General features: G+C 42.5%; 1 protein-coding gene across 1 annotated transcript in view; it reads left to right on the forward strand.

Annotated features, from left to right (window-relative positions):
- The first annotated feature begins 2934 nt into the window (after positions 1–2934).
- The window catches only part of PDZRN4 (PDZ domain containing ring finger 4), a 230329-nt gene continuing 206172 nt past the window's right edge, over positions 2935–27091 (forward strand). The window contains exon 1 of the mRNA XM_068272736.1: positions 2935–3035. Coding sequence (XP_068128837.1) covers positions 2967–3035 — 69 coding nt within the window. The 5' untranslated portion in view covers positions 2935–2966. The remainder of the gene's footprint in view (positions 3036–27091) is intronic.

Consider the following 27091-nt stretch of genomic DNA (forward strand, 5'->3'; position numbering starts at 1 on the left):
TATATACAAAAATTAGAATCAGAATTAGCTTTATTCGATAAGAATGATGATTGTCATACCTGGAATTATTTGTGGTTCACATGGCTTGGCAATAGTACATATGACAGACATTGCATTGACAAACATAGGAGGAATGCATTGAGACAACAATTACATAATCATTAAAGCGGAATATAACCCTGCATTTCAACTTTGCTCTAAAACATTATTTACAGCATATTATATGCAAAAAGCATTTTTTTTACTAGACCAGCATTGGAAGGGTTAAACACAGAGGTTTAAAGTTCCGTGGAGAGATATGCAGAGGTTCAGATTGTTACATTCTATTTAGTTAAATGTATCTATTGAGAAATGTTACACACTCTTTGGCTGTCCTCCAGCTCCTTCTCAGTCAGAGAGAGTGAGTCACATTCAACACTTAGATACATTTATGTAAACAAAATGTATCTATGTCAGCTTCGGATGCGTCTGCAGAAATCTCCAGGAACTTTAAAGCACTGTGTAACTCTTCCAATGCTGGTCTAGTAAAAAAAATGCTGGTTGCATATAATATACTGTAAATAATGTTTTAGAGCAAAGTTGAAATGCAGGGTTATATTCCACTTTAAGTAGTCATGCTCACCCAGATAAAAGGATTAAAGTGTACCCGAGGCATTTGTTACAAATGGACACAAAGGCATGTTCCTTGCTCTGTGACATCACATGCTTCTGTGTCCTCTCTGCACTACTCTCTGTTCCCCCTTCCCTCTTCTGAGCCCCCTTGAAATTGCCGAGAAGCTAAAGGGGAAGGCGAGTCTCCCATGAAGAGCGGTGAGTTGAGCAGTGTGCAGAGTTAACTCTCTTCTGCACACTCTAACAACAAATCTTCCTTTTAGCCTCATCAATTCCATCTCTATGGCTCCAGCAGCATCTCTTATCATGTAATCTTGTAACCCACCAGTACGTGCCTGTAGGTCACATGATGAAAGAGGCTGCTGGAGCCATGGAGGCAGAATGCTAATGTAAGATGCGTTACTGGAGCAGAGTGGTGAGATCCTCTCAGTCAACTCTACTTGCCACTCTGCCAACAGGAAGCCCACCATTGGTTTTCATGAGGACTGCACCAGGCCCCTTATTAGCAGATTTTCCCACAGGGCCCAAGGCAATTGCTTTGGTTGACTTGTGGGTAATCCAGCTAAATCCAGGTACCACTAAACTGTAAATTTAAAAAAGTCTGTGTAGAACTCCAATTCTAATCTCTCTATTATATCCTATGGCCATTTTTAAAGAGACTCTGTAACACAATTTTGAGCCTTATTTTTTCTATCCTATAAGTTCCTATACCTGTTCTAATGTGGTCTGGCTTACTGCAGCCTTTTCTAGTTCACTGTCTCTGTAATAAATCTTATCTTCTTTCCTCTGTCGGCTCTGTCGGGCTCAGGCTGGAGTGTGTGGAATGTGCAGCACTGCTTGTGAAAGGCAGAAGCTTTACACACCCTCTCCAAGCTCTCCTCTCAGCCTATCACACTCTGGTTAGCAGCCATGTCTTTTGTTTGTAAACAATGCCTAAAATTGGCAATTACAAGCCAGGATTGCAGCAGGGAGTGGCAGAAACAGCACAGAGGGGCCCAGGAGAACATAATTAATAGAATGGTATGCTTTTTATTGTAAGAATTTTAGAGTACAGATTCTCTTCAAGGAGAAGACTATTAGCCTACTAGTTTATTTTTGGGTTGTGAGAGGACTGGAGTACTTGGAGAAAACCCAATCAAACACAGATATTTTATACAAAAGCAATGCCCTCAGTGTCCTGGATGGACGTTGTACCTAGGAATATAGCGCTGCAAGGCAAGAAATTCAACTTTCATGACCACGAAGGCTACTTTTTTATTCATTTATTATGTATTTTTGCTATAATTACTGTTTATATAAAATACAGACATGATTTAATAGATTTTGTTTTGACCTTTTCTATTTTGACTGAACTGTTGAGGTAATAACAGAAGTTCCCTGATAAAATGCATCCACATCAGTGAACCATATGCAGCAGACAACCTCTGTACTACCAGTGACCCTTGCAGCCTAATTACAGTTAGCACATCCAAGACATAAATAACGTCAATATTCTATATGTCATTCTCTGTATTTTAAACATGACAAGCAAGATCTAACCCTAATTATTTGTCTTGTAACATCACGTCAACACAAATCAGCTTTTTAAAGCATGTTACCATATGCTCCAAATAATAAACGTTTAAATACTACAATAGAATAAGATAAAGTGATCAATGCACTTAGAGAGGCAAGAAGATTATTATTAATAATAATAATAATAATAACAATCACAATAATAATAATAATAATAATAATAATAATGCATTGCATGAAACAAATATATTATAAAAATAAGATCTTATACTTCCATCTGGGTCATCACCATATCAAACAGTACATTGGGGAATATAATGATGATACTAATTAATAAATTGTATGGTCAAGTATATTCCAATTTAAAATGCTGCTTGTCCTTGATTTTTGCAATCCATATTAACTGTAACATATCCTGACATGGGTGCATTTTGTTTAACCACACTACATTTGCTTCTTAATTAGTGAGTATTCTTCTGTCATCAGCAGCAGATATGACACTCCTCCCTATTAACATGGGCTGTCATAAATAATCCATGAGCCTGTATTAATATTCATGAGCTGGAATCTGTGTAGTCATGTGCGGTGATGCAGAGACAGGGGGAGTGTTGCCGTCAGTCGTAACAGTGTGTGAATAGTGAATGTAAGAGAGGAAAGCAAGAGGAGCATGCTGCTTATACCTTGGCTGACGCTTGCCGCTAACACTTGTGTGCCTGAGTTCATATGCTGGAGTGACTGATGAACAACAGTAGCCAAGTCGGGAGGGTGATTCCCTGTCAAAGCTTCCTGTATCCAGATAAAGGGGAATTAGAAACCTTTGACAGTTTGTGCAATTTACAATGGGCTGCAATCTGTGCACTTTTCAGAAGAGAGAGGAACACTACAAACTGCTGTATGAAGTTTCACAGGTGAGTGCCTGCCTGCTGTGTACTTTAAATCATCCTAATGGGCTCAGACTGACTCCTAGGTAAAGCCACGTGCTGTATTGTTTTTCTTATTTTTATGGTTCTTTTTTATTTTTACATTTTTATGCTGATTTTTTGAATAAGTCAAAATGTTGTACAGAGGGTAATAAGCAAATAAAAACAATTCTGAAATCTCCTTGTAATGTGCTTACTCATAAGCTAGTTCTAATTATTCTTGGTTGCTATGGGCAACTGCAGTTTGCCATTGATTGCTGCCTCACTGATATAGCCTATTAATGTCAGCAACTTTTCAAGGAGCTTTGATGTAACTGCATGTAAAATAAAAAAAAACAATGAAAACATGGAATAAATGTATAAATGGCAACATGAAGTTTCTGTGGTCTATTCTGGCTAAGAAAGGGTGTGCATAGGTGGATTCCGTATAGAGACATAAAGTAGAACTGAACGGTGGAATTGGGGTCTGAGTAATAAGGAACACGCTATTTGTCGTCTTCTGTTATGCTGTAAATTGTGTATGCTTGCAAACATCAGCGCTGGAACCAGTGACTGCTCCTTCCCAAGCCACGGTTGTTCTGGTATTAGATTGCTCTGTCCATGACAAATTGGTGCTGACAGCGTCTGAGCTGTAGCAGTTGAAGTAGTATTGGTGATGACACAGAGGACGCAGGAGCGTTGGTGGTCTATTGGCACAGCAGCAGCTAGGTGGATCGTACACAAGCAGCTAACTGGCTTCCTTCCTTCTCCCCTGACGTGGTTCATTTCATAGTGAGCTAATTAGAGATGACACTGTATAGTAGGCTACTTCCTTAATGTATATTTTCATGGCAATCAGTCTAGAGGCTCTGTATCCATATCCAAAATAATAATGAACATTAAATATAAATATTACTTTTTTTCAGTAACAGAGAATGAGATGAGATAAAGCAGTGATTAATTGGTGCTGGCAGCCATGCATCCATTTCAATTTCTAATACTGACCTAAAATACCCAGGTGGTGTGGAATAGATATCATGGGAGCTAACTTGTAAAATGCCAACTGTTCAACTTGTCTCTAAACAGAACACATTGCCCTAGATTTAAAATAAAACTTTGGCATTACTTGTCTGAACCACTGTACAAAATAAACTTGTGCTTGTGTTCAGTAGATGTGTGTATTCTTAGTTGTGTGCGCTTGTCTGTAGGATAGGTATTTTCATTGGCAAAGCACTTGTTGTATGTATGACTTCCCTAGATGCAGAGATGCTGCAGGTGTAAGTGACTGACAGTGGTCATTTGAATATGGTTCATTAAAAAGCCATTATACTGCTCCTCCAGTGTAATCACGGTAGCTATAATGGTTTAGACAGAATGAGATGGTGCTTCACCTTTCCTCTGCTGCTTTTCTGATAAAGTTTAATCCCTTGAAAAATGTGAGCAATTTTCTACTGTAATATGCACTCAGCCTCCAGCCTCAGCTGGCTGTATTGTTGGTTTAATGTCACTGATAAGGGATCAAAGGGGAGCAGTAATGTGCGTGTGACACCTTCTACTCTCCTCTATCTGTGCTCTAATATACAAGCTCTTTGGCTGGGGATGCTGAGGCAGACAGCGCAGGATATTTCTCAAATGCCTGGGAAAGGGGTTAACAGCTGTATTAGACTGGTGCACCTGTTAAGTGGAAACCCCCCCACTGTTCGCCGGGGTGAGCTAAACCCAAAACAACAGTTAGCAACCAAATCGGATGACAGAAAATAAATTAGCCTGCTCAAATATTACCACTTGACTGGATCAAATCCCTTTAATTTTCCGGTCTCCTAGTTCTGAGTTCACAACCTTGTTTGATCCATCTTAGTACTGCTGGTTTTTAAAGGGCACATCCTCATCACATCATCAGTCTAGGGGTGACTGCCGCTTGTCGTTTTCTTGTGAGTGGCTAGAGCAAGGCAGTATACAAATCAAGCATTAAAATGCTGTGGAACTGCTCCGAAGAATTGGAAGAAATCTTCATTGCAAGGCGCTCTATGTAAAATAGCCAATGATAATGCAAATAACTGCCTGCATAAAGAGATGATGTGCTTTTGTATATTTGCTGTTCAGCTGCATCTGTATACTTCCCAGTGATCTGACATTCAGGGCTAACGCATGGCAATGCTAACAGGTCAGAGGTGTGCAGACTGTTACATCCCTTGAAGTTATAAAAGAACTCTTTGATATGACTGCTGGATCTGTTAAACTGGGGTGAAGAAGCCTACGGGAGGGAGGTATGATGCATCCCCCTCTACCATTACTTCGTGCAATGCACAGACCTCACATGTCTTCACAGCGGTAACAACATGCATAGAAAAGTAGTTAATAGTCTCACACTGTGTCTTGTACCAGATGCACTCACTGCTGGAATTATGCCTCTACTTCTACCATTAGGACAGTCATTTGGTGCTTTTCTAAATGGGCAACAAAAGCTTAATGTGACCAACAGCTATCACAAAATGCTCAGTGTCTTCAAAGGTTTATTAACCAATAAAATCATAAATGTTGTCAGCACACCAGTCTGCTGAGATGTTTAAATGCCGTGATGTCACAGGCAATGGACTAGTGAGAGTAAGCCGGTAGCCAACATCCATCTATTGTACCACAACACTTCTGATCTGATCCTTGGACTTAGGACATGTGTATTGAGCATGTTGGTTTGCTTCTGAGATGGGATGATCATGAGGGTAGGCTTATGTTCTGGATTTACATATGGAACACAGTTTACATGAAGGTCTAACAAATGCTTTCTTGATGAAAGGTATTAGAGGTCTACTATATTTGTAATAGTAATTAAATATATTTTGGTTGTTGTTTTGTTTTTTTGTTTTTTAATCATTGGGTGGGTAGTACGTTTTATTTATATTTAAACCCAAATACATCCTTTGCGGTTTGTTTGAAGTTCCTCTTTTGTTTGTTTCAAGCACATTTTTATTATTATGTGAAATTTACAATTCAGGGTTGGTGGAGGAAAGATGTGCCGTCTGCTGCAATTCCCAGGGCAGCTATTCTATTTTATGGCCAAATAATGCCTAACCTCTTTTTTGTGGACAGTTTATTGCTTTTGTCTGTTCTTGCTGATCAATAGTAGGTCCAGATATGGATCTTTCTTTTCTGGTTTTCCTTTTTTTTCTATTCCCCCTTTTTTTAAGAGATTTCCATCTGCCTGATCTGTCAGCTTGGGAATGGAAGTGTGTCGACAACATTGGGATGCTCAGCAGCATGTCAGTGCTAACCAACAATGTGAACTTGCACAGCTTATTACAGCACATGTGTGGTGCCTTCCATCTACAAAAGTGGGTTACTAAATAAATTCATCAAAGAAATGGAAGGTCTCACTTACAAAGAAAGGCTGGACAAACTGGGCTTCTGTAGATGTAAAATGTAAAAACGCCACATGTAAAAATTGGTGCTAAATAGCAGTAGAAGAATATCAATAGTCCTCCTCATATTTTACTACAAACAATAGTAGATCAGTAATTTTACAGATATCCTACTGTCATCCTCTATACCCTAACTCTCACACAAACCCTCCCCTATCTATGCATAATGCTTACTACCCCCACCTACTCCTAACACTAACCCTCCTCTATCTATGCCTAACACTGACCCTCCACTATCTATGCCTTACAATAAACACCCCCACCTACTGGCACTAACCCCCCACACACCTATACTTAACACCAATGGTCTCTACTATAGGCTCCCATGTAAAAATTGGTGCTAAATAGCGGTAGAAGAATATCAATAGTCCTACTCATATTCTACTATACACAATAGTAGACTCAGTCATTTTACAGATATTCTACTGTCATCCTCTATACCCTAACTCTCACACAAACCCTTCCCTATCTATGCATAACGCTAACCACCCCCACCTACTCCTAACACTGTCCCCTTTCTATGCCTAATACTAACCACCCCCCAGCTACTACTAACACTAACCCTCCTCTATCTATGCCTAACACTGACCCTCCACTATCTATGCCTTACACTATGCACCGCCCCATCTATACTTAACACTAATGGGCCCTACTATTGGCTCCCATGTAAATAGTCAGTAATATGGGCCACAACAGTAAATTTGGATGACAGAGGCTTCGAATAAAAATAGTGTGTGCCGGGACCTGCAGTTATAAATAGCGAGAGCCCAAATTTACTGTTATAGCTGCTATTACAGGCTTTTTACAATGGGCATCGATGGTGGTACCCAAATTTGCTCAGCACCTCCGAACCCCAAATTTACTGCTTCACTGTAGCTTGGAAACATTTGACATTACCTTATTACTGTATAAATAACTCAACGAGCAATATAAAGCATTTCAAATGTTCTCTTTGTCCCTTGGTCTGTTGATAGGCCAAAATGACCTGTACTGTTTAATGCAAAGGAAATTTTACTACTTATATGGTAAGGATTTTTTATACAGTAGGCCCGAAGCCCAGTTCAGAGCGACTTCGCAATTTTGGAAACCACCTGTGATTTCTGAATTGCAAAGTTTAAACATTTTAAATGCTATTCCCTAGGCCTAAGTGTTCATAATTTGGCCCTAAAGCCACTGAATGTGATAGCTCTGGGTTCATTCCAAAAATTCTGCATTCAGCACTTTACGATCACTCTGCAGTCGCCATGCTGCAAGTGGAACCACTGTCATAGGGTTTCACTGTTGCAACACTTTGCCAATCACTGGTGGTGTAATGGGCCCCAGCCTTTAATGCTTCCTAGGTTATAGAAAAGGGCAGCTTCAGATATTACACATGGAAAGGGATCACTGAAACCAAGGTAGCAGTTGCTAGACATCAGGAAAACTGGTGGCAGATTGAAGGAGATAAAAGGTAGCCATCATAAACAGTATACATGTTGGTGTAGTTAGCTCCACATAATCTGATGCCCAGGGTCAGGGGCATCACACTCAGGGGCATCAAACTCATTCACAAGGGGCCAAAATAAAAAACACAGTCTAAGTTGCAGGCCAAATTGTTTGTTAAGATTTAACATTTACAGAGCAAATTTACAAATTACTGTCATTGTGTGCTCATTTGGATGGCAAGTCAGTGTTTTGTCATCTGCTGTAGCACAAAGGAAGGAATGGAGTGCAGCAACCTGTGTCCGACACTCTATATGCTCAGAGCAGACCAAGGCTACATTTGTATTGTAGGATGCCAAGCAGGTGAGTGATGGGGAGGGGCAGCTCCTAAGAGCTTACAGCTGTTTTGCATAAAAAAACCTCAACTTTCAAAGGTATGGATGGGAAAGGCAAAGACCTGTACCATGCATGCGTGCCAACAGTCCACTACCCACATATAACAAATCACAAGTTGGGGAGGACATGCGCATATTTAAGTGTGACCAGGGCAAAACATTTTGTGCAGTTTTATATATTGGCTATGGCCCACAATCTCCATGGGAACACCAGACAGTGCCAGGGTTGCCAACCTAATTTCTAATTTTTGACGGACAAAAGGCCTAAAAAAGCAGGACACCCAAAATTTTGGACGGACAGGGGGCGGAGTTGGGGGCGGAGTCAAAAGCGCACTTTTAAAGTGCACCTGAACTGAGAGGGATATGGAGGTTTCCTTTCAAACAATACCAGTTGCTTGGCAGTCCTGCATTAACAGCTGAATCACACACCTGAAACAAGCATGCAGCTAATCCAGTCTGACTTCAGTCAGAGCACCTGATCTGCATGCTTGTTCAGGGGCTGTGGCTAAAAGTATTAGAGACACGGGAACAGCAAGAGAGTCAGGCAACTGGTATTATTTTAAAAGGAAAAATCAACATCCTTCTCAGTTTAGGTTTACTTCAAGTAGAGTTGTGGGTGGAGCAAAGCTCTGGGCATTATTAAAATTGACATGATCTTCCACAGCATTTAATATAGTCAGGTCAGTCACTGTCCTCAGGGGAACTCGCAATCTAATCCGTACCACAGTCAAAATGCAATGCCTGCTGTATTATTATTAAGTATTTATAGAGCACTGACATCCCCTGCAGCACATTACAGAGTACATAGTCATGTCACTGACTTTCCTCAGAGGAGCTCACAATCTAATCCTACCATACTCGGAGTCCAATGCCCTACCATATTATTATTATGTATTTATATAGCAGTGACATCTTCTGCAGCACTTTACAGAGTACATAGTCATGTCACTGACTGTCCTCAGAGGAGCTCACAATCTAATCTTACCATAGTCATAGCCTAATGTCCTACCATATTAATATGTATTTATATAGCACTGACATCTTCTGCAGCACTGTACAGAGTACATAGTCATGTCACTGACTTTCCTCAGAGGAGCTCACAATCTAATCCTAGCATAGTCTAATGTCCTACCAAATAATTATTGGCTGGATAATGTGATGGTTAAGGGCTCTTCCTATTCAGTAAGCCAGCACCTATTCAGTAAGGAGTTTTGGGCAAGATTCCCTAACACTGCTACTGCCTACTGAGTGCGCACTAGTGGCTGCCTTGCAAGCGCTTTGAGTCCGACAGGATAAAAGCGCTGTACAAAAAAAAGGAATTGAAGGAATTATTATGCATTTATATAGCAGTAAACATCTTCTGCAGCACATTACAGAGTACATAGTCATGTCACTGACTGTCCTCAGAGGAGCTTAAACTCTAATCCAGTCATAGTCTAATGTCCTACCATATTATTATGTAGTTATACAGCACTGACATCTTCTGCAGCACTTTACTGTCCTCAGACTAGCTCACAATCTATAAACCCCAGCTTCTATAGCAAATAGAGGGGAAAGCTGTACACTGGCCTGATCAGAACAGCTCACAAGCCATTATAAAGTGACACCATGCAGAATTTCCCTTTCAGAGCAGGATTCTAGTGATTTTATCTGTACAAAGCTCGGCTCAGGTTTCAGCTGTGAATCACCCTGGCTTCACTCCTTGTCAATGCAAATAAGCCCCATGCCCTGTCTTGGGAACTGCTCCCATTCCTCCTGTGACCCCATTCAAATTTTTGAGGAATGCTGCCCAGCAGATAACAGTGCAGAGCAAGGAGGATTCTTCCATCTGAAGTCCCGCAGCCTGTCACACTGATCAGCTTCCTCCTGGCTTGCAGGAGAGCTGAATCTGACAGGCTGTGAGCAGCAGAGATAAGGAGGATTGCACACAGTGATACCTGGAGAAGGACTTCAGGGATAACAGTTACCTCTGCGTGGCAGAGACCAGGACTCCGGGGTTGTGGGGGCGTGGCACGCTTGGCTGTCTCTCTCGCTTCTATTGGCTGGAGAGAGCCAACAGCCGGAAAAGAAGGCTTCTGATTGGAGGGCGGGAGGAGGAGGAGGCGGCAGCAGACTTCTATCCCTGCTGTAACTGGTCTGGCTTGCTGAACTGTGCCGTTATAGTGGGAGCTGTGCTGGCTCTCTAGAAATGACCCAAAAACTGAAATTGATTTATTTTGACGGACAGCAAACTTGTAAATACGGACAGTACGGACATGATTAATTTTAAGTGGTTTGTACGGACTGCCCGTCCATAGACGGACAGTTGGCAACCCTGGACACTGCTGACTGCCGGTGTTTGCTGTGAACATGTATACAGCACAGGTTGGTGTTTCCACATTCTATTTTCTTTTACTGCTTTCAATCGTGCACATTGGAATCTATCTAGCAGAGCCAGATCATCCACAAGGCAAATCTAGGCAGTTGCCTTTGGCCTGAATAGAGTCTAGGGGCCTGGTGGATGTTAGCCTCCCTCAAATCTTGCTAAGAATGTCATGCCATGTTTTCTTGCTTAAGTCCCCGTTTATAGCTTGTTTCCTGTCTAACTGCCCATTTATTCATCCCACTGTAAAATATGTTTTCTAAATCTTGTGCCTCTCCAAGACTGATGTTACCAGTGCATGGGCACTTCTATGATACTTTTGATATCCAGCTATTTCCCTCATAAGGACTTTCTCTCTTTTACTCTCGCTTTCACTCATGAGGACTGCTTGATATGGTCCATGAACACAAAACACTGAAAGGAGACACAGTCCGTAGCCCTTCTGGATAAAAGGTCTTTAAAAAATTAAAAATGCAATGCAATCAGGGCTGTATGTCTGAAAAGGCCACAAAGGCCAGGACCTTGGGCAGCTGCAGCCTAAGGGGCACTTGTACATGAAAGAGGGGCTGCTACATATGAAAGAGGAGCCTAAAAATAGACAGCAACACATGAAAAAAAAGGGAACTGATGCCCAAGAGAGCTGTTCATGAAAGAAAAAGGTTACTGTTCATGGATGATATACATAGAAAAGGTGCTGCACATGGAATGGGAGGGGCACTGCTGCATTAGAAAGTGAAGACACAGCATACCTGGCCTAGTGACACAAAAGGTATAAATTCAGCCTTGAATATGTTTGTTAAAAAGAAGTAAAAACTAAACATTTGACATAGTATGTTATACATGGCCGTTCACATCTTAAACTTAAAATCTAGAGACAGCCAGATGCTTGTTTCCAGGGTTAGATCTCTGTGGCCTGCTGTGAATAAAGCATGCACAGAAGAGAATCTGTAGGTGCCGGATAGCACTGGAAAGTGAATTATATCTTTATTGGAAGAAAAAATACACTTCAGGCAACGATGAAAACAAACCCAACAATATTTCATTGGCGTACAACAAATCAAACACATTTGTCATTGTGCGGATTAAATTACTGTACTTTTGCATTGTTTATTACAATTGCCTTCATTTCCTTCCTTTGCAATTTTTGCATAATGAGGGTCAATCCAGCATCTTTTCACCCTCTTTTCAAGCTCCTATTATATCCCGCTGAGGCTCCAGGTATTGCCAGCTGCGGTGACCTGTGCTTTGTTCCAGGACAGCCTTTCTTTATTAAGAAACACAGCTGGATCTGCTAGAGCAGCCCTGAATAAAACTGGGAGATCAAGCAGTCACGCTATTGAAAAGATACCTTCTAAACAAAATGATGTTCTGAAAGATAGAGCTGGGGTAATGCCAAATGGATTCCTTTTCTATACTGTAGTAAAATAATTACATATAGAAGGAAAACACTAAAGCCTGTTTTCAATGTATTGTTTTCTGTAACAATGCACATCAGTTTTACTGACAGTAAAATACATTTAACCTCTTGCTGACCAGGGAATTTTTCAGTGATCGGTGCTGCGGGCTGTAGAGGAGTGCAGCAGGGCGATCAGACTACCCCCCTTTTTTCCCCACTAGGGGGATGTCCTGCTGGGGGGGTCTGATCGCCGCCGGCTGCATTTGCTTAGCGGGTAGGGGCTCTTCAAAGCCCCCCTCCGCAGCGTTCTCCGCCGTCTCGCCCGCTCCCTCCCCTCCCTCCCCCTGTGAGCTGCGCAGGACGGATTTCCATCCTGCGCATTGAAGGATAGGCTTCAGCCTATCATATGCCGGTTATCCCCGGCCAATTAGAGGCCGGGGATCGCCGATCTGCCTTACGGCGCTGCTGCGCAGCAGCGCCATATGATGTAAACAGCGGGGATTTCTTCCCCGCCTGTTTACATTTTGCCGGCGAGCCGCGATCGGCGGCTCTCCGGCTGTTCACGGAGACAACCTCCGTGAACTGACATGGAAGGTTTCCATGGTAACCCGCAGACGACCAGTTTACGCCAATCGGCGTTAGCTGGTCGTCAAGAGGTTAATTGAGAGAGGGAGAGAAAGAAAGAGAGAGAGAGACAGAGAGACAGAGAGAGAAACAAAGCGTCAACAGCCAGTCCAGCCAAGACCACCAACACAGGCTGACAAAAGCCCAAATAAAAGGAGAGATAGAAAGCTGCAAGGACCGATACCTAGAGGAATGGAGAAGTGACATAAAGAACTCCCATAAACTCACTGTCTACCAATCACTACAGAGGGAGTACACAATGGCTCCATATCTGGAGAGGCTTACACCAACACAAAGACAGACAGGCCTTGAGCCTGTACTGTCTGAGCGCCCACAACCTGGAGATAGAGACAGGGTGACACAGACAGACATGGAAGCCCCGGGAGGAGAGATTGTGCAGGCAATGTGACCAGGGGGTCCTGGAGGATGAGGCCCACTTCCTGCTACACTGCATCAAATATACACCGTTGAGGACTGCCCACTTCCAGAGACTCTGCGCCCACATCCCAGATTTCACCTCCACAGATGAGGAGAGGAAACTCTATATCCTACTGGGGAAGAGGAAAAAACTGTGCAAATAGCAGCCCGATATATCACTGCCTGCCACCAACTGAGAGGAACATGATACCACATGGACTGTATAACCCCATACTCCCCTCCCCTATGGACTATATATCTCACCCCCCCATACCATCCCTTACATCCTCCACACTCCTATGGACTGTATACCTATATCCTTCCCTTATTCCCACAATCCCTCCCCCCCCCCCCCATGTTAATGTTTTGTTTTGCTTTGGCAATGCTAAATGTATTTGGACCTGCCAATAAAGCTTTTTTGGATTTGGATTTGGAGAGAGAGAGAGAGAGAGAGAGAATGAGTTAGAGTTTCTGTTAAATATTAAAAACCATTTAGCAATCATGTGTATTCATTCAGAAATCATTCAGAAATTATTTTTAGCTTAGGTAACTATATTTATATGCAGGGGGGGAGATCTTGTGAGCCTATAGGCAAAGATATTCTGGTGCCATAAACTCCATTAATCCTGAAGGGAATATTGGTACACCTGACAAACCTTTCTGTAAATGTGCTGACTGCCTCTGTTTCCAGACTGGCCTGCACTCACCATCCTGCAACCACACTGATGTCACTGCCCCCAAAGCATAGAGAGCTTGAAGGGCGGTCACATTCAGCCCACCCATCCAGCTCTCTATGCTCTGGGGGAGGTGACATTAGCCTTCTGAGCGTTACGCCACTCCACTGGCGTACCAATAGGGGATGCGACCCCTGCCGTCGTGGGGGGGGGGGGGGCCCGCTCGGGGACTTTTTGGGGGAGGAGGGGTCGCAGCATAAGAGAAGAGCTGTGGCCGAAGATCGGTGGGGAGGGGGGAAACCCCCCCCCCTCACCTCGGGCTCTCCTCTTAGCGCTCTCCTCCTACAATCATTCAATCATTCATTGGTGGTGCTCGTGGCAGCCGCGGCGGTGGCGGTAGGCAAGCTGAGCACATACCTCCTTCTGGCCTCCGATCACTAAGAGCTTCATAGAACTTCCTGTTTACACAGGAAGTTCCATAAAGCACTTAGTGATCGGAGGCCAGAAGGAGGTATGTGCTCAGCTTGCCTGCCACCGCCGCCGCTGCTGCCACGAGCACCACCAATGATTGCAGGAGGGGAGCGCTGAGAGGAGAGCCCGAGGTGAGGAAGGGGGGGGGGGATTTTCTCCCTCCCCACCGATCTGCGGCCACAGCTCTCCTCTTATGCTGCGACCCCTCCTTCCCCCAAAAAGTCCCCGAGCGGGCCCTGGGGGGGGGGGGGGAATTTTTTTTTGCAGTGGGGCCCGGGGCTTTCTAGGTACGCCCCTGCGCCACTCAGGAGGTTTTGCTGTCCTCAGGAGTCCGCCGCTATAAAACTGTTTCTACTGATAAATAAGCCATTAGCTAGCACTAGGCTAGCTAGTATATGTGGCTGGCACCTGCTGATTGTCCAGAATACCCCCGATCAATCCGCTTATACATTACCCAGCCAGGCTCCAGCGATCGCCGCAGCCTCCCCGCACATTTCCGGTCTTGTCTATGGGGAGGATCATACATGTCACCGATGTCATGTGCAGACCCGATCCTCTCCATAGAGAAGACCGGAGCTGTGCGGGGAGGCAGCGGTGATCGCTGGAGCCTGGCTTGGTAATGTATAAGTTAACTGATTGGGGGGGGAATTCTTGGCAATCAGCGGGTGCCGGCCACATATACTAGCTAGCCAAGGGCTAGCTAACAGCTCATTTATCAGTAGAAACAGATAGTTTTATAGCGGCGGACTCCTGAGGCCAGCAAAACCCCTGAAGTGGCATGCCGACACAGTGATGGGCAAACCGCTCAGGAAGTTAATGCATTTCCAAGTTGGTGAGCATGGGTTCACAAACCAGCTGCCTCTCTGCCCACTTGGGGCTTGATTCACAAAGCGGTGCTAACCTACTTAGCAAGTCTAAAGTCTTTAGACGCGCTAACCAGGGTGCTAAGTAGGTTAGCACCGGATTTCTCAATCAGATCGTGCACTAACTTTGCGCGCGTAAAGTTTTACGCGCGCAAAGTTATACGCGCGCTAAGTCCCATAGACTTTAATGGGCACTTCGCGCGGTGCGCCCTGTGCTCTGTGCAGTACGCGCGTAAAGTTTTACGCGCATAAAGTTTTGCGCGCGTAAAGTTTTATGCGCGAAAAGCTTGTTTAGACGTGCTAAGGGAGTTTTCACAGGCGTGCTAACAGTTAGCACCGCTTTGTGAATCAAGCCCTTGGTGTCTCTAGGCTCATGCCTAGTGTGCCTAATGCTAAATCTGGCACTGTTCATATGAGTTCCGAATACCCACAAATTACAATGAGAAGGAGGTTACACAGTCAGGTAATGTCAGGGTTCTGGTACGAGCACTCCTAGAATATGGAATCTGCGTGAGCACAGGTCTTCACCAGCACACCTCACAGAGGATGATGGGCCATCACCCCTAATGGGTGGTGGACTACTTTTTTGCTTGGTGCCCACCCGGTCACAATCCCTGCCCCCAACAGAGAACAGAACAGGAGGGGTTAACCTCACTGTAAGAGAAGGAGAAAGAGGACCTGATGAGACAGGACTGACTGACGACGAGACTGATGTGACAGGGCTGAAAAATTACTAAGGACAGGACTGATCGGACAGGACTGGGGTGAATGGACTGGCATGACAGGACTTACTGGCAGAACCACACAGGAAGCCAAAAAGGGAAAGGTATTGGAGCAAAACTGAAATTTATAGAGAGCACAGCTCAGTTTGATGGCCTGCTCCATGCATTGTGCCTTTGGCTTTGCTCATCCAGATTTCAGTTTTGTTTTTAGTGAAGGTCATGCCTCCTTGATCTAGTTAGTACAGAGAGCACAGCGTCTTGCTGATCCGAGTTAATACGATACACAGATAGTATAACCAACCAATACATTCCAAAGTGGACTCCAAAGCATTTTCTATAGATTCATTTATACAACGGATGTACAGTATTTCAGTGGTTTTTTAAAAGCAAAATATCTGGCGCATGTCGGTATTTGTTTTCACAGAAACAGAAGTCGTGTCAGTCAGAACTGAAGTGCACTTCTGGGAACATGCATTTGCGTGCGCAAACAACAATTTCAATTCAGAAATGGCTTTGCAAATTCCACCAGCTCATCCTTTGAAATAGAACTAGTTTAAACTAAGAAGTATACGGTAACTTATATTCATATAGCTGGAGAAGGTTTTACCAAGAAAAGTTCACAGAAAATGTTATGAATATTAGTTGAAAGATTCATTGATAACTACAGTCAGGACCGGTTTCTGGAAGGTCAGCTGCAGCCTGATTGAGCACCTGGACATGAATTAGGGGCTGCTACAAAATATTTGACTGCAAATTGGGAGCAACACATGAAAACAGAAGCTGATATCCAAGGTATATATACATGAGAGAGAGGGGCTGCAGTATATAGATATTACACATGGAAGAGGAGGCTGTACATGGGATGGGAGGGGCTGCTGCACATGGAAGGGGAGCCCCAACATGCTTTACTTAGAGTGGAAAAAGTAAATCCAGCCTTGACTGCAGTACACTTTCTCTATGCTAGGAGCCTGTCTGACTAGTGGCTCTAGAGATGAGGAAACTTCTACAAATCTGGTTTGTATGTTTAACTAAGCATTGCTTACAGGGTGGTTTAGACAGACATGGAAAGTACAAATATTGTGAAATGTTACCTTTAATGGGTAGTAAAAATGCTTTAAAAGCATTACTCAGCTTTAGGCATCTTTATTTTTCCTATTTAAAAATGATCACGTTCATCTGTAAATATGCTGAATGAAAGTGCCTAGAGCTGTGAAAACCTCCATGTAAAAACACCTTTATAGTTAGTCATAAAAAGCTTATAGTTGTTACAGTCATTTTATTTTTTATACCTATCTCACCTAACACAGTACAATCCAGTGTTTTTGTCATTTTAAAGTTGATGAAACTGCATTAAATTTCAAATTTTCCCGTAATGATCTTCCAACGGCTTTAGCAATAAATAAAGAAAAAACTTTGTTATGGATTTCTCTACACACTGTACTATTTTTTTAAGCTAGGCATACATATGATATGATAAACAATTGTTAGCTACTTTATATGGATCTGTACCACCTCACCACATTACCCTACAGGATATTAGATCTACTAACTCTCTTCTCACTGTCACCATAAACTTTGTTCTGCTCCCTGCAGTGCAAAGCTATAGAGCTCTTGCTCTTGTGCCATTCCTTTTTGTGTGATCACGCTCCTACACCCGATGGTTCATGGTGTAATTGCATTAGTGGAAATAAAAAAAAAAACTAATCGCAGCATGATTGCACATGCAATCCCAAAAACATACAGATATGTTTATTGGCTTCTCCTATATTGGCCCTAGACTACAATACATACACAACATGATACATAAATAGCAGGCATGAGCTTCCGAATTCCGCGGAAGCTAAAACACCGAAATTCTGCCAGAATTGGGGTTTCCGCATTGTTCCGCGGAATCCGGAAACGTCAAACTGGAATGCGGAATTCAGGCAAAATCGGAATCGGAATGAATTGACCAATCAGGAGATCCGGAATGAGTTGACCAATCATGACAACAAGCTTATGGACGCGAAATTCCGCCTGGCGCCACCCCCCAAACAGTGCGCATATAAAAAAACAGCATTTCGTTTACGTAATATACAACAACTTTATTGACAATAGACAACATAGACACAATCATTCGAAAATTACGGAAGTCCGGATAAAAATTACGGAAAATACATGCGGAATACCGCGGAATACCACGGAATACCGCCGGAATGTGCCGGTATGCAGAATTTCGGTATGATGGTATGCGGAATTGTCCCGGAAACGGAAATGGGCTCTTCCGACCATGCCTGATAAATAGACATGAGACTATGGTAGGAATTCGATTGTGAGGCCCTTCTGATGGAAAGTTGCGTGACAATACAATATACTCTGTACAGTTGAGCGAATTCACAGAAAAAACTAGTTCTGATGTTCCCTTTCACTGCTAAAAAGGAATTCTGAATTGTTGGAAGTTGGACAGGAACTTTAACCAAGGATTGAACTTCCTTCCAATCAGTAGTTGATACACCATTCCCCACGAGAAATCTTTACCCTTTCTGAGATAGATCATCTAGTTCATCGGGGGAGGGGGGAAGGTTATATTGTGGATACTGTGGTGAAACTCCTACTACAGTGTGATGTCATGACCTAGGTCCTGACAGTTTGCTGTCCGTGGACCTCTTTGCATTCTGGAAAATAGCGTCTTTTTCCAACTGCCAAACAAGCAGTATCTCCCTCTGTGCATAGAACTCTCAGTAATGAACATTCCATACAGATCACGTGGCAGAACTAACGATGCCACCACCAGTGATCAGGGATGGTCGTAGTCAGCCAACTTCGCTATGCTGGAAATACGCGTAGATTTACGCAATTACGCTTCGCCAAACTACGGCTTTGAAAACAAATATTCGCTTCGTATGCATTTCGTAGAATACGCGTTAAAATACGCAATTACGCGTAGTGCGAAGCGTAGTGTATGCGGATACTTATGCCCGTATGCAGAAAATTGTACGCATTAATTTCTTTATAAATGCATATACTGGGAACCCTTCTATGCGTACATTCCCCTTTCCAATGCGTAAATTTGTATGCATTCAATCGCATGCAGATAATTAGACGCGTGTAATGCATTCGTAGTTCACTACGCACTACACATGTTAACTATGCATAGTGGGCATAAGCTACGCATAACGGTACTTTGCTACGCGTAATTTCGTAAGCAAAGTTTTGAAACTTCGCCTATGAACTACGATGCGTAAATTCGCACTGGCGTAGTTTCTGCTCATCCCTGCCAGTGATACATCTCAGAATGTAAATCAGAGAGAGGCGAGATTATACAATGGGCAAACACTGACTAAATAAACTATAAATACATTTAAAGAAAATAAGCAATTTTATTCATTATGTTATATTCACTACAGTTCCTTTTCAAGTTGAAATTACCATCTGAAAGTCATAATTCTATCAAAATCCCAATTTTACAGTTCTGACAATATCTAATGACAACCAACCAGAAATCGGCTTTTCACAGCTGATTTGCAGCAACCATATAAAATATATTTTGGTTCCTTGCAGTGAGCTAGTGAGCTGTTGCACGACATGTGCCATGCCATTTCATTAGCCAAGTTATAGTATCTAATAGCACAAGACTCCATAATTACATGACCCAATCTGGCAAGAGTAAAAGTGTGCCAGAAATGAGCTGGTTAATTTTTGCTCTGATGATTAAAGCGGCACTTCCTTTGGCATGGTAGTTGGGCTGGCACAATCTGTAAAGGTCTGTGAATGGATGAAATATCACCAAGTCAGGCGAGCTCAGCCTAAATACAGTTGCCAGAATCTAAACTTGCCTGCCAGACTAGGTTTATCATCCAAGCCATATACACAATACGTGGTCTGTCTGGGTAGTTCATAAAAAGTTGCATTATCTGGAATCTGAGGAGGAACTGAAGGGGGTTATGGATGCGTGCAGCCTTTAATTGGATACATTAATTAGCAAATGATTACTGATGAGAAGAAAATTTCTTGGCAGGTAATGTTTTGATTAGAAGGGTTCACCTTGGGCTTATAACAAAGGTAATTGCAGAGAGCAATCACCAGTTGTGTATAATTTATTTCTTTTTGTAATATGTTTTTTTTTCTATCTTCCACTGGATCTGCTTCTGAATTTATATTCAAAAAATGTTTTGTTTCTTTTCAGGTCTGTCTTAGTTGCTCAGAAAATTTAGTGTTGAGAGTTGTGTGAACAGAAATAAAATGCAGAGAACATATCGTGCTTTGCAAATTAATTTTCCTAATAGCAATGAATCCTTGTCTATGGAGGGTATACACATAAGACTCTTATTTGCACTCACAAGTTCAAAGGTGACCTGTCACTCAACAAACATTAGGCCAACAGCAATTGGCGACACTGTTTTACCAGATATATGTCAGCTTCATCAGCAGGGCCGGATTTTTGGATAGGCCACAAAGGCCCGGGCCTTGGGTGGCTACAGCCCAAGGGGCACCTTGACATGAAAGAGGAGTTGCTACATATGAGTATGGATGCTGAAAAATGAGGAGCAACACATGAAAATGGGAAACTGATGCCCAAGGGAACCATTAATGAAAGAAAGAGGCTGCTGTATATGGAAGAAATGCATGGAAAAGGGGGCTGCACATGGAATGGAATGGGAGGGGTAGTGCTGCACAATAAAGGGAAGTCACAACATACTTGGCCTAGGCAGAGGCATATCAAGGCTGTATAGCCCCCATGGCAAACACTGAGTTTGTGCCCCCCCGCGCTATTGCATCCCCCATGTCCGTCACCTCCGCATCTTGTGCCTCCTGGTTCTCGATGCCTCCGGTCTCCCACGCCCCCCCTCCCCCTCCCGCTGTCTCTCTGTCCTTGCTATCAGACTTTAGATTAGCAGCAAGAGGAGAGACAGAGAGGGCGCACACTTCCCGCCATATGCGCTTCAAATGCAGGTAGTGACTGATGACATCACTTCCACATGTGACATGACCGGTGGACTGTGTGCGTACTCTGTCTCTCCTCTTGCGGCTAATTTAAAGTCTGACAGCAAGGACAGAGAGATGACAGGCAGGTGTGCAGGAGACTGGAGGCATCGAGCACCGGGGCGGGAGACACAAGATGCGGAGGTGTCTGGCAGCATGGCCCCCATGGGAAGGAGGGGGTGCGGAGGACCAAAGGCATTTGGAATGGGTGGCACAAGATGCGGAGGTGGTGAGCAGCATGGGGGCAGGCATATACTGGGTCGCCCATGGCACTAGTCATCCCTGCACTCCTCTAGATCCACCACTGGGCCTAGGGGCACAAAAAGTATAAATCCGGCCTAGGTAATCAGTGTAAGGTGATGTAGTATGCAGAGATGGTCAATGAGATGCAAAAAATTTCAGCTTGCATGCAAATGCAATGCAAATTGTATGCAGCTTGGAACTGGGCCAATCAGATGTACTTCCTGCTGATTTTGATGAACAATTTATGATAAATTTGCATGCAAACTGGAATTATTTGGATCTAATTGAGCATCTCTAGTAGTCTGTTACTTCCACAGACATCTCATGCATCTCTCAAGTTCTTTTCTCATGAAAAACAAGTAAAAAAAAACAAAAAACTGGTCATTGGTCAACTGAGTTTTTAGCTGATATCAGTACTTTGCTTGTGGCTACATTGTCCACCTGGATGAAGTATTCTGTCTTTGGACACATTTAGGCTTCACACTGAATCTGTTGGGATGTGCATGCAACGCATCTCGTCGTGATGTGCAATGCACAATACCTTGTCACCAGTCATTTGTAATGGGGGCTTATCGTGCATGTTGTCTAATAGCGCACACTGCAGCTCATGTTATTACAATAGCACCCGACGCACAACAGAGCCAATATGACTGTGTTTTTTGCAGCATGTTATGTTATGCTTATGTTCTAATGCACTGCAACCTGCATAGTGTGAATGTACTCATTTTTACTCTGCTGTTGTTTTTGTTTTGTTTTTTGAACCTGTCATTGGCTCACATCAACAATACATGTTAACCAGGTAACCTTTAGAATTAGTTCATACTGCAAGTGATTATTGGCATTTAGTAGCAATAACAAACAGCTGTAACAATATACCAGGACAATGAACATTCAGTTGCTCTCATTTAAGATGAGTTAAAACTATAAGCTTTGGTTGGATTTTCTAAAGTTACTGCTTCAGGTATTTTGGTGGCATTGACAAGAGACTTAATTAACATTTGCTGCATCACATGCAGAGATATTGCCTTCAGAAAACGCAGTCATATGACCCAGAGATTGCTTCATCAAGCATGGACCTGCTCCTGAAATAATTTTATTTGGCCTGTACTGCAGCTCAGCAGAATTGTATCATTATGATAGCTGAGATGCAGTGATGGTCAAAAAGAGTTAATTTCTCAGGAGAGGAGGGGGTGGGTGGAGGTTATATGGCATTTGCCCACAGGGACAACCTGATTGTTTGTTGCCTCTTCCCAATTCCTCTTTAGCTAACCCACATACAGGTGATGATGGCATGGGGAGAAGTGTGGACAACATTGTCTCCTGTAAAATGAAAATTTGCTATCATATGCATTAAAAGCTTTGAGGCTGAAGTAGAGCTTTAAGTACCTGTAATGGTTTGCATTTAATATGACCGTGACGAGACTTTGTGTCAGGTTTGCAAAGCACTGCTAGTATATTGTATTTCTGTGCTTCCTCCAAATGAGTATCCAATAGGGGACTTTTCTAGATAGTATTAGCTTAAACATTTAGCCTGCAGTCCTTTAAGGGCAAATGAAATCCAGTGTCAGCAATTATGTCATTTAAAGCAAGGCATTTAAGTGACAGCTCTGTCATTGTAAAGGTTTAATCAATAAAGGGTAAATAAAGAGTAACTGCTGCATGGTTTAAGGATCATTACGTGTGTGATTTTTATCTTTGTTTGTCTGGGGGTATGCGGAATGCTCTGGCTGCTTTGTTTAGATTTTGTCCCATAGATGAGAAACCGATAAAGCTTTCTGTGCTAAGAAAGATACACACTGTTAACTTATGCTGCATTCATAAGTGGATGGCATTTAGTATTGTAGTCTTATATGCTATTTTACTTGATGAATGTGTCAACTTGGGGCACGTTCTGTTGGGTGTGAACATCTGTAAGTTGTGTGAAAAACATATAGCTTAATTCAGTGGTTTGAGAGACTTCTCGGTGGCCTCAACAGACACAAAAGCTTGATTTGTCATTAATGATATAGGATATTCGTAGTTACATAGTTATTTAAGTTGAAAAAAGACATACAGTGTGTCCATCAAGTTCAACTAGTAAACAAAGTACAAAACTAGCGTGCTTCCTCCCATATCCCTGTTAATCCAGAGGAAGGCGAAAACACCCCATCTAAAGGAAAACGCCGCTCAGAAGCACCATTCAGCAGAATGGGTGGAGATAAGTGCACATATACTGTACATGTCATAGTCACCTCTTTGGTGGCCATTGGTCTTGGACTGGTAGTATGTGTCGGGCATGCAGCCACCACACTATTCAGCACTTCTAGTTTGCGGATTCTTGCACATCTGCATAGCCTGGTCCTATATGAGTCTGTGGTCTGCACCGAACAAGATACCATTGTTACAAGATGGTGGATCCAGCATTATCAGTCTCACAAATAAATCCAACATGCATTCCCACACTCAACTCTACCCACACTGCCAATTGGTGTTGAATAGGATGTTCCCTTATTTTTTAGGGAGCCAGATCAATTTTTAAATGTCTCCTTTGTGCAACACACATATCATCCCCACTACAGATGACAAATTACATTACCAACTGTCCAGTATTAAATGTAGTTGCTTTATGGACTTTTAATGGACTCTTTCCAGTTTGCCTCTTTTTAATGACTGCCTCCTCTTTGATGTAATATATTTGTATGTGTATTATATGTTTATAGGTTTGGGAACTTTATTTGTAGAACACCATGCCTGAGGAAGAGAAGAGAGTGTTCTCTCTTGCTTATTGAAATATGTTTAGTTCAGCATAGGTGTCACCTAACCTACAGTCCCAATTATTTTTCATATTGACAATTTACCCAGCACATTTGTGTTCTTGATTGTTTTTCTTGCTGGATCATACTTGCTACATCTAGCTCTTGACTTGTGTGCAGTTGCCTTGCCCATCAACCTGAAGTACAGATCCGCCTCAGGCAGTGCCATTTCTAACCTATCTGCTGCCTCAGGGAAGAAAACCCGTGTTACACCTCTAATATACATACACAGACACTCTGAGGAAAGGAGGAAGAAGGCCAAGCAGGATATGCCCAGCAGTGGGAACTAAAATAGCATCAGCCAAGAATTACAAATAGGAGACGTTGGAATGCTGGAACACACTACAGAGGACCATGGAAAGCTGGAACACATATCAGGAACACTGGGAAGACTACACTGTGTTGTACACCACAGGCTGCCTGAAAACAGGCAATAATACAGAGGATGTAGTAGTAGTATTGCATCCTGAGCAGTAGTGTGCACCCTAGTTCTTTGTTTGGATGGCCTATACCCATTGAAGGAGCTTATGTGGCTGGAGACCGGGGTTTGAATGTCTGTTCTTCCTGTTCAGTAAGTCAGCACCTACTTAGTAAGGAGTCCTTGCGCTAGACTCCCTAACACAGCTACTGCCTACTGAGCTTGCCCTAGTGGCTTGAGCTCAAGAGCTGAATTCTCCTGAATTCTTCAGGAGAAAAGTGCAATATAAATGTTATTTGTCTTGTCTTGTAACACCATATAGCAGTGGTACCTGACCTGGGAGGAAGCTGTGTTGATGCAAGCAAATAGCACGAAAAGCAGAACAAAATTCCTGTCTGGATATGGTTCTGTGTCCTCCCGTGCAAACCAAATAGTGACTACTCCTGCTCCTCCAGGGTTGGTACTGCAAATCCTGAGGCGTGCTCTATGATCTTAGGACTTGTCTGCCAAGGTTCATATAACAAGAGTGGCTTCCCTAAGCTCCATAACAGTGTGGTCACCATGCTCTCCCATTCATAAAAAGTATTGCCACAACAACACCTGCTCTGGAGGAGGCGGGTCTGCACTGGAAAGAATGGCAGTATTCTGGGCACCCAAAGTCCCAGGCTCCCTTGCAGTTGCTCCCTTAGTAATGACAGCTCTAAATATGACAATGAACATTACAGCACAAGCGAAGGGGAAAATATATTGTACCTGCTGGTAGTAGCAAAATAAAAAAAGTGTGTAAATGTGTTTTTTAGTCTTTAATAGTAGCAATATACTTACAATTGACTTGTATGACAATTTCAATGAGCCAACTGTAGTCTGTTACTTTTCTATAAACCTGACATTTAGTCCTCTCATTTTTCCAGACGTGACAGGGTTAAAGTGAAACAGTGAGGCTGGCTTCTGTCTGGACTTTGCTTATTCATGTCTTCTTGACTTTTCTGATTTTCTTGACTTTATTAGCAATACATATGATCTCTGACGTACTTCAGTCATATAGACTTCCATAAAAGATTTGACTATAGGGACCTCTTTTGGGCAGAGTCATTTTTTATAAAAACTGTTCAAAATATTTCCATTGCTAGCATGTAGTGTATAGATTAATAACCTACAGGCCGATTCCAGGTAGACTACTAATCAATAGGTAGAAATCTGCATCAAATACTCAAGTCAGTTAAGAGGAGAATAATCTTGTATTGCACTAAGCAGCCTTTGCAGCATGGCTAATTGATACATTTTCTTTTAAAGATCGATTCTGAAGATTGAAAGGTGCATAGATGAGTATTCCTAAATTGCCATTCTGATTAGGGAGCATTGATCACTGTTTTTGACCAGAAACTTTTCATATAGCTTTTTTTTTCCTTATTTGCCCTAAGCAAGCGACAATGTATAGGTGCATTTTGTATTGCTTAAAGGACCACCATTGCTAAAAATTATAAATCTTAACCACTTCACCACTGAGGGGTTTTACCCCCTGAGCACCAGAGCAATTTTCACCTTTCAGCGCTCCTTCCATTCATTCGTCTATAACTTTATCATTACTTATCACAATGAAATGAACTATATTTTGTTTTTTCCGCCACCAATTAGGCTTTCTTTTGGTGGGACATTATGCCAAAAATTATTTTATTCTAAATGTGTTTTAATGGGAAAATAGGAAAAATGTGGGAAAAAATTAATTATTTTTCAGTTTTCGGCCATTATAGCTTTTAAATAATGCATGCTACTGTAATTAAAACCCATGAAATTTATTTGCCCTTTTGTCCCGGTTATAAAACCATTTAAATTATGTCCCTATCACAATGTTTGGCGCCAATATTTTATTTGGAAATAAAGGTGCATTTTTTTCAGTTTTGCGTCCATCCCTAATTACAAGCCCATAGTTTATAAAGTAACAGTGTTGTACCCTCCTGACATAAATATTTAAAAAGTTCAGTCCCTAAGGTAACTATTTATGTATTTTTTTAAATTGAAAATGTTTTAATTTTTTTTTCATTACAAAAAAAATAAAAATGGGGAGTGTGGGAGGTAATGAGTTAATTTTTTGTGTATAACTAATTCATTTGTGTTTGAAAAATGTTTAGGATGTAGTTTTACTATTTGGCCACAAGATGGCAACAGTAACTTTTTGTCTAATGCGACCTCCAAGCGTCCTTCCGGACGCTTGGAGGAAGTATAAGGAGGCTGGACACGTGAGTTTTTTTCACAATGATCGCGCTGCCCATCGGAGAGCAGCGGATCATTGCGGGGCTTAGATCAACGAACGGGAATGGATTTTCCCGTTCATTGATCTCTAGGCGAGCGGGCGGCGGCGTGTTTACTAGCGGCGGGCGGCGTGTTTACGAGCGGGAGCGCGGACAGCGTCGGGAACGTGGAAAGTACGGATTTCTCCGTCCCTGGGGGTTAAAGGATGGAAAAAGGGACGGAGAAATTCGTACAGGCGGGGGTAAAGTGGTTAAAATACATGTTTATAAGAAGTACATTTTTCTGAAAGTGAAATTCACTACTTTTCTACTATCTTGCTGTAGCTTACAGTAGGCAGTTAAAATCTGACAGATCTGACAGGTTTTGGACTAGTCCATCGCTCACAGTATTTCCTTTATCCTTTACAAAAGCACTATATGGAAGAATCTATACAAAAATGCTGGCCAGCCTCCCTGGTGGCTTGCACACTGTTTTGGCAGTTGGACTGAGAAACTACTGTTCAATAAGTGCTTAAAAGAAACAAAACCCCTCCAAATCCCCCACGAGGAGATGGACTACTCCAAAACCTGTCAGATCTGTCAGATTTTTACAATTTATGAAGTGACAACGATATAAAAAAAGTAATTTATATTTCATTT

Source organism: Hyperolius riggenbachi, chromosome 3 (assembly GCF_040937935.1).
Source record: "Hyperolius riggenbachi isolate aHypRig1 chromosome 3, aHypRig1.pri, whole genome shotgun sequence".
NCBI classification, from domain to species: Eukaryota; Metazoa; Chordata; class Amphibia; order Anura; family Hyperoliidae; genus Hyperolius; species Hyperolius riggenbachi.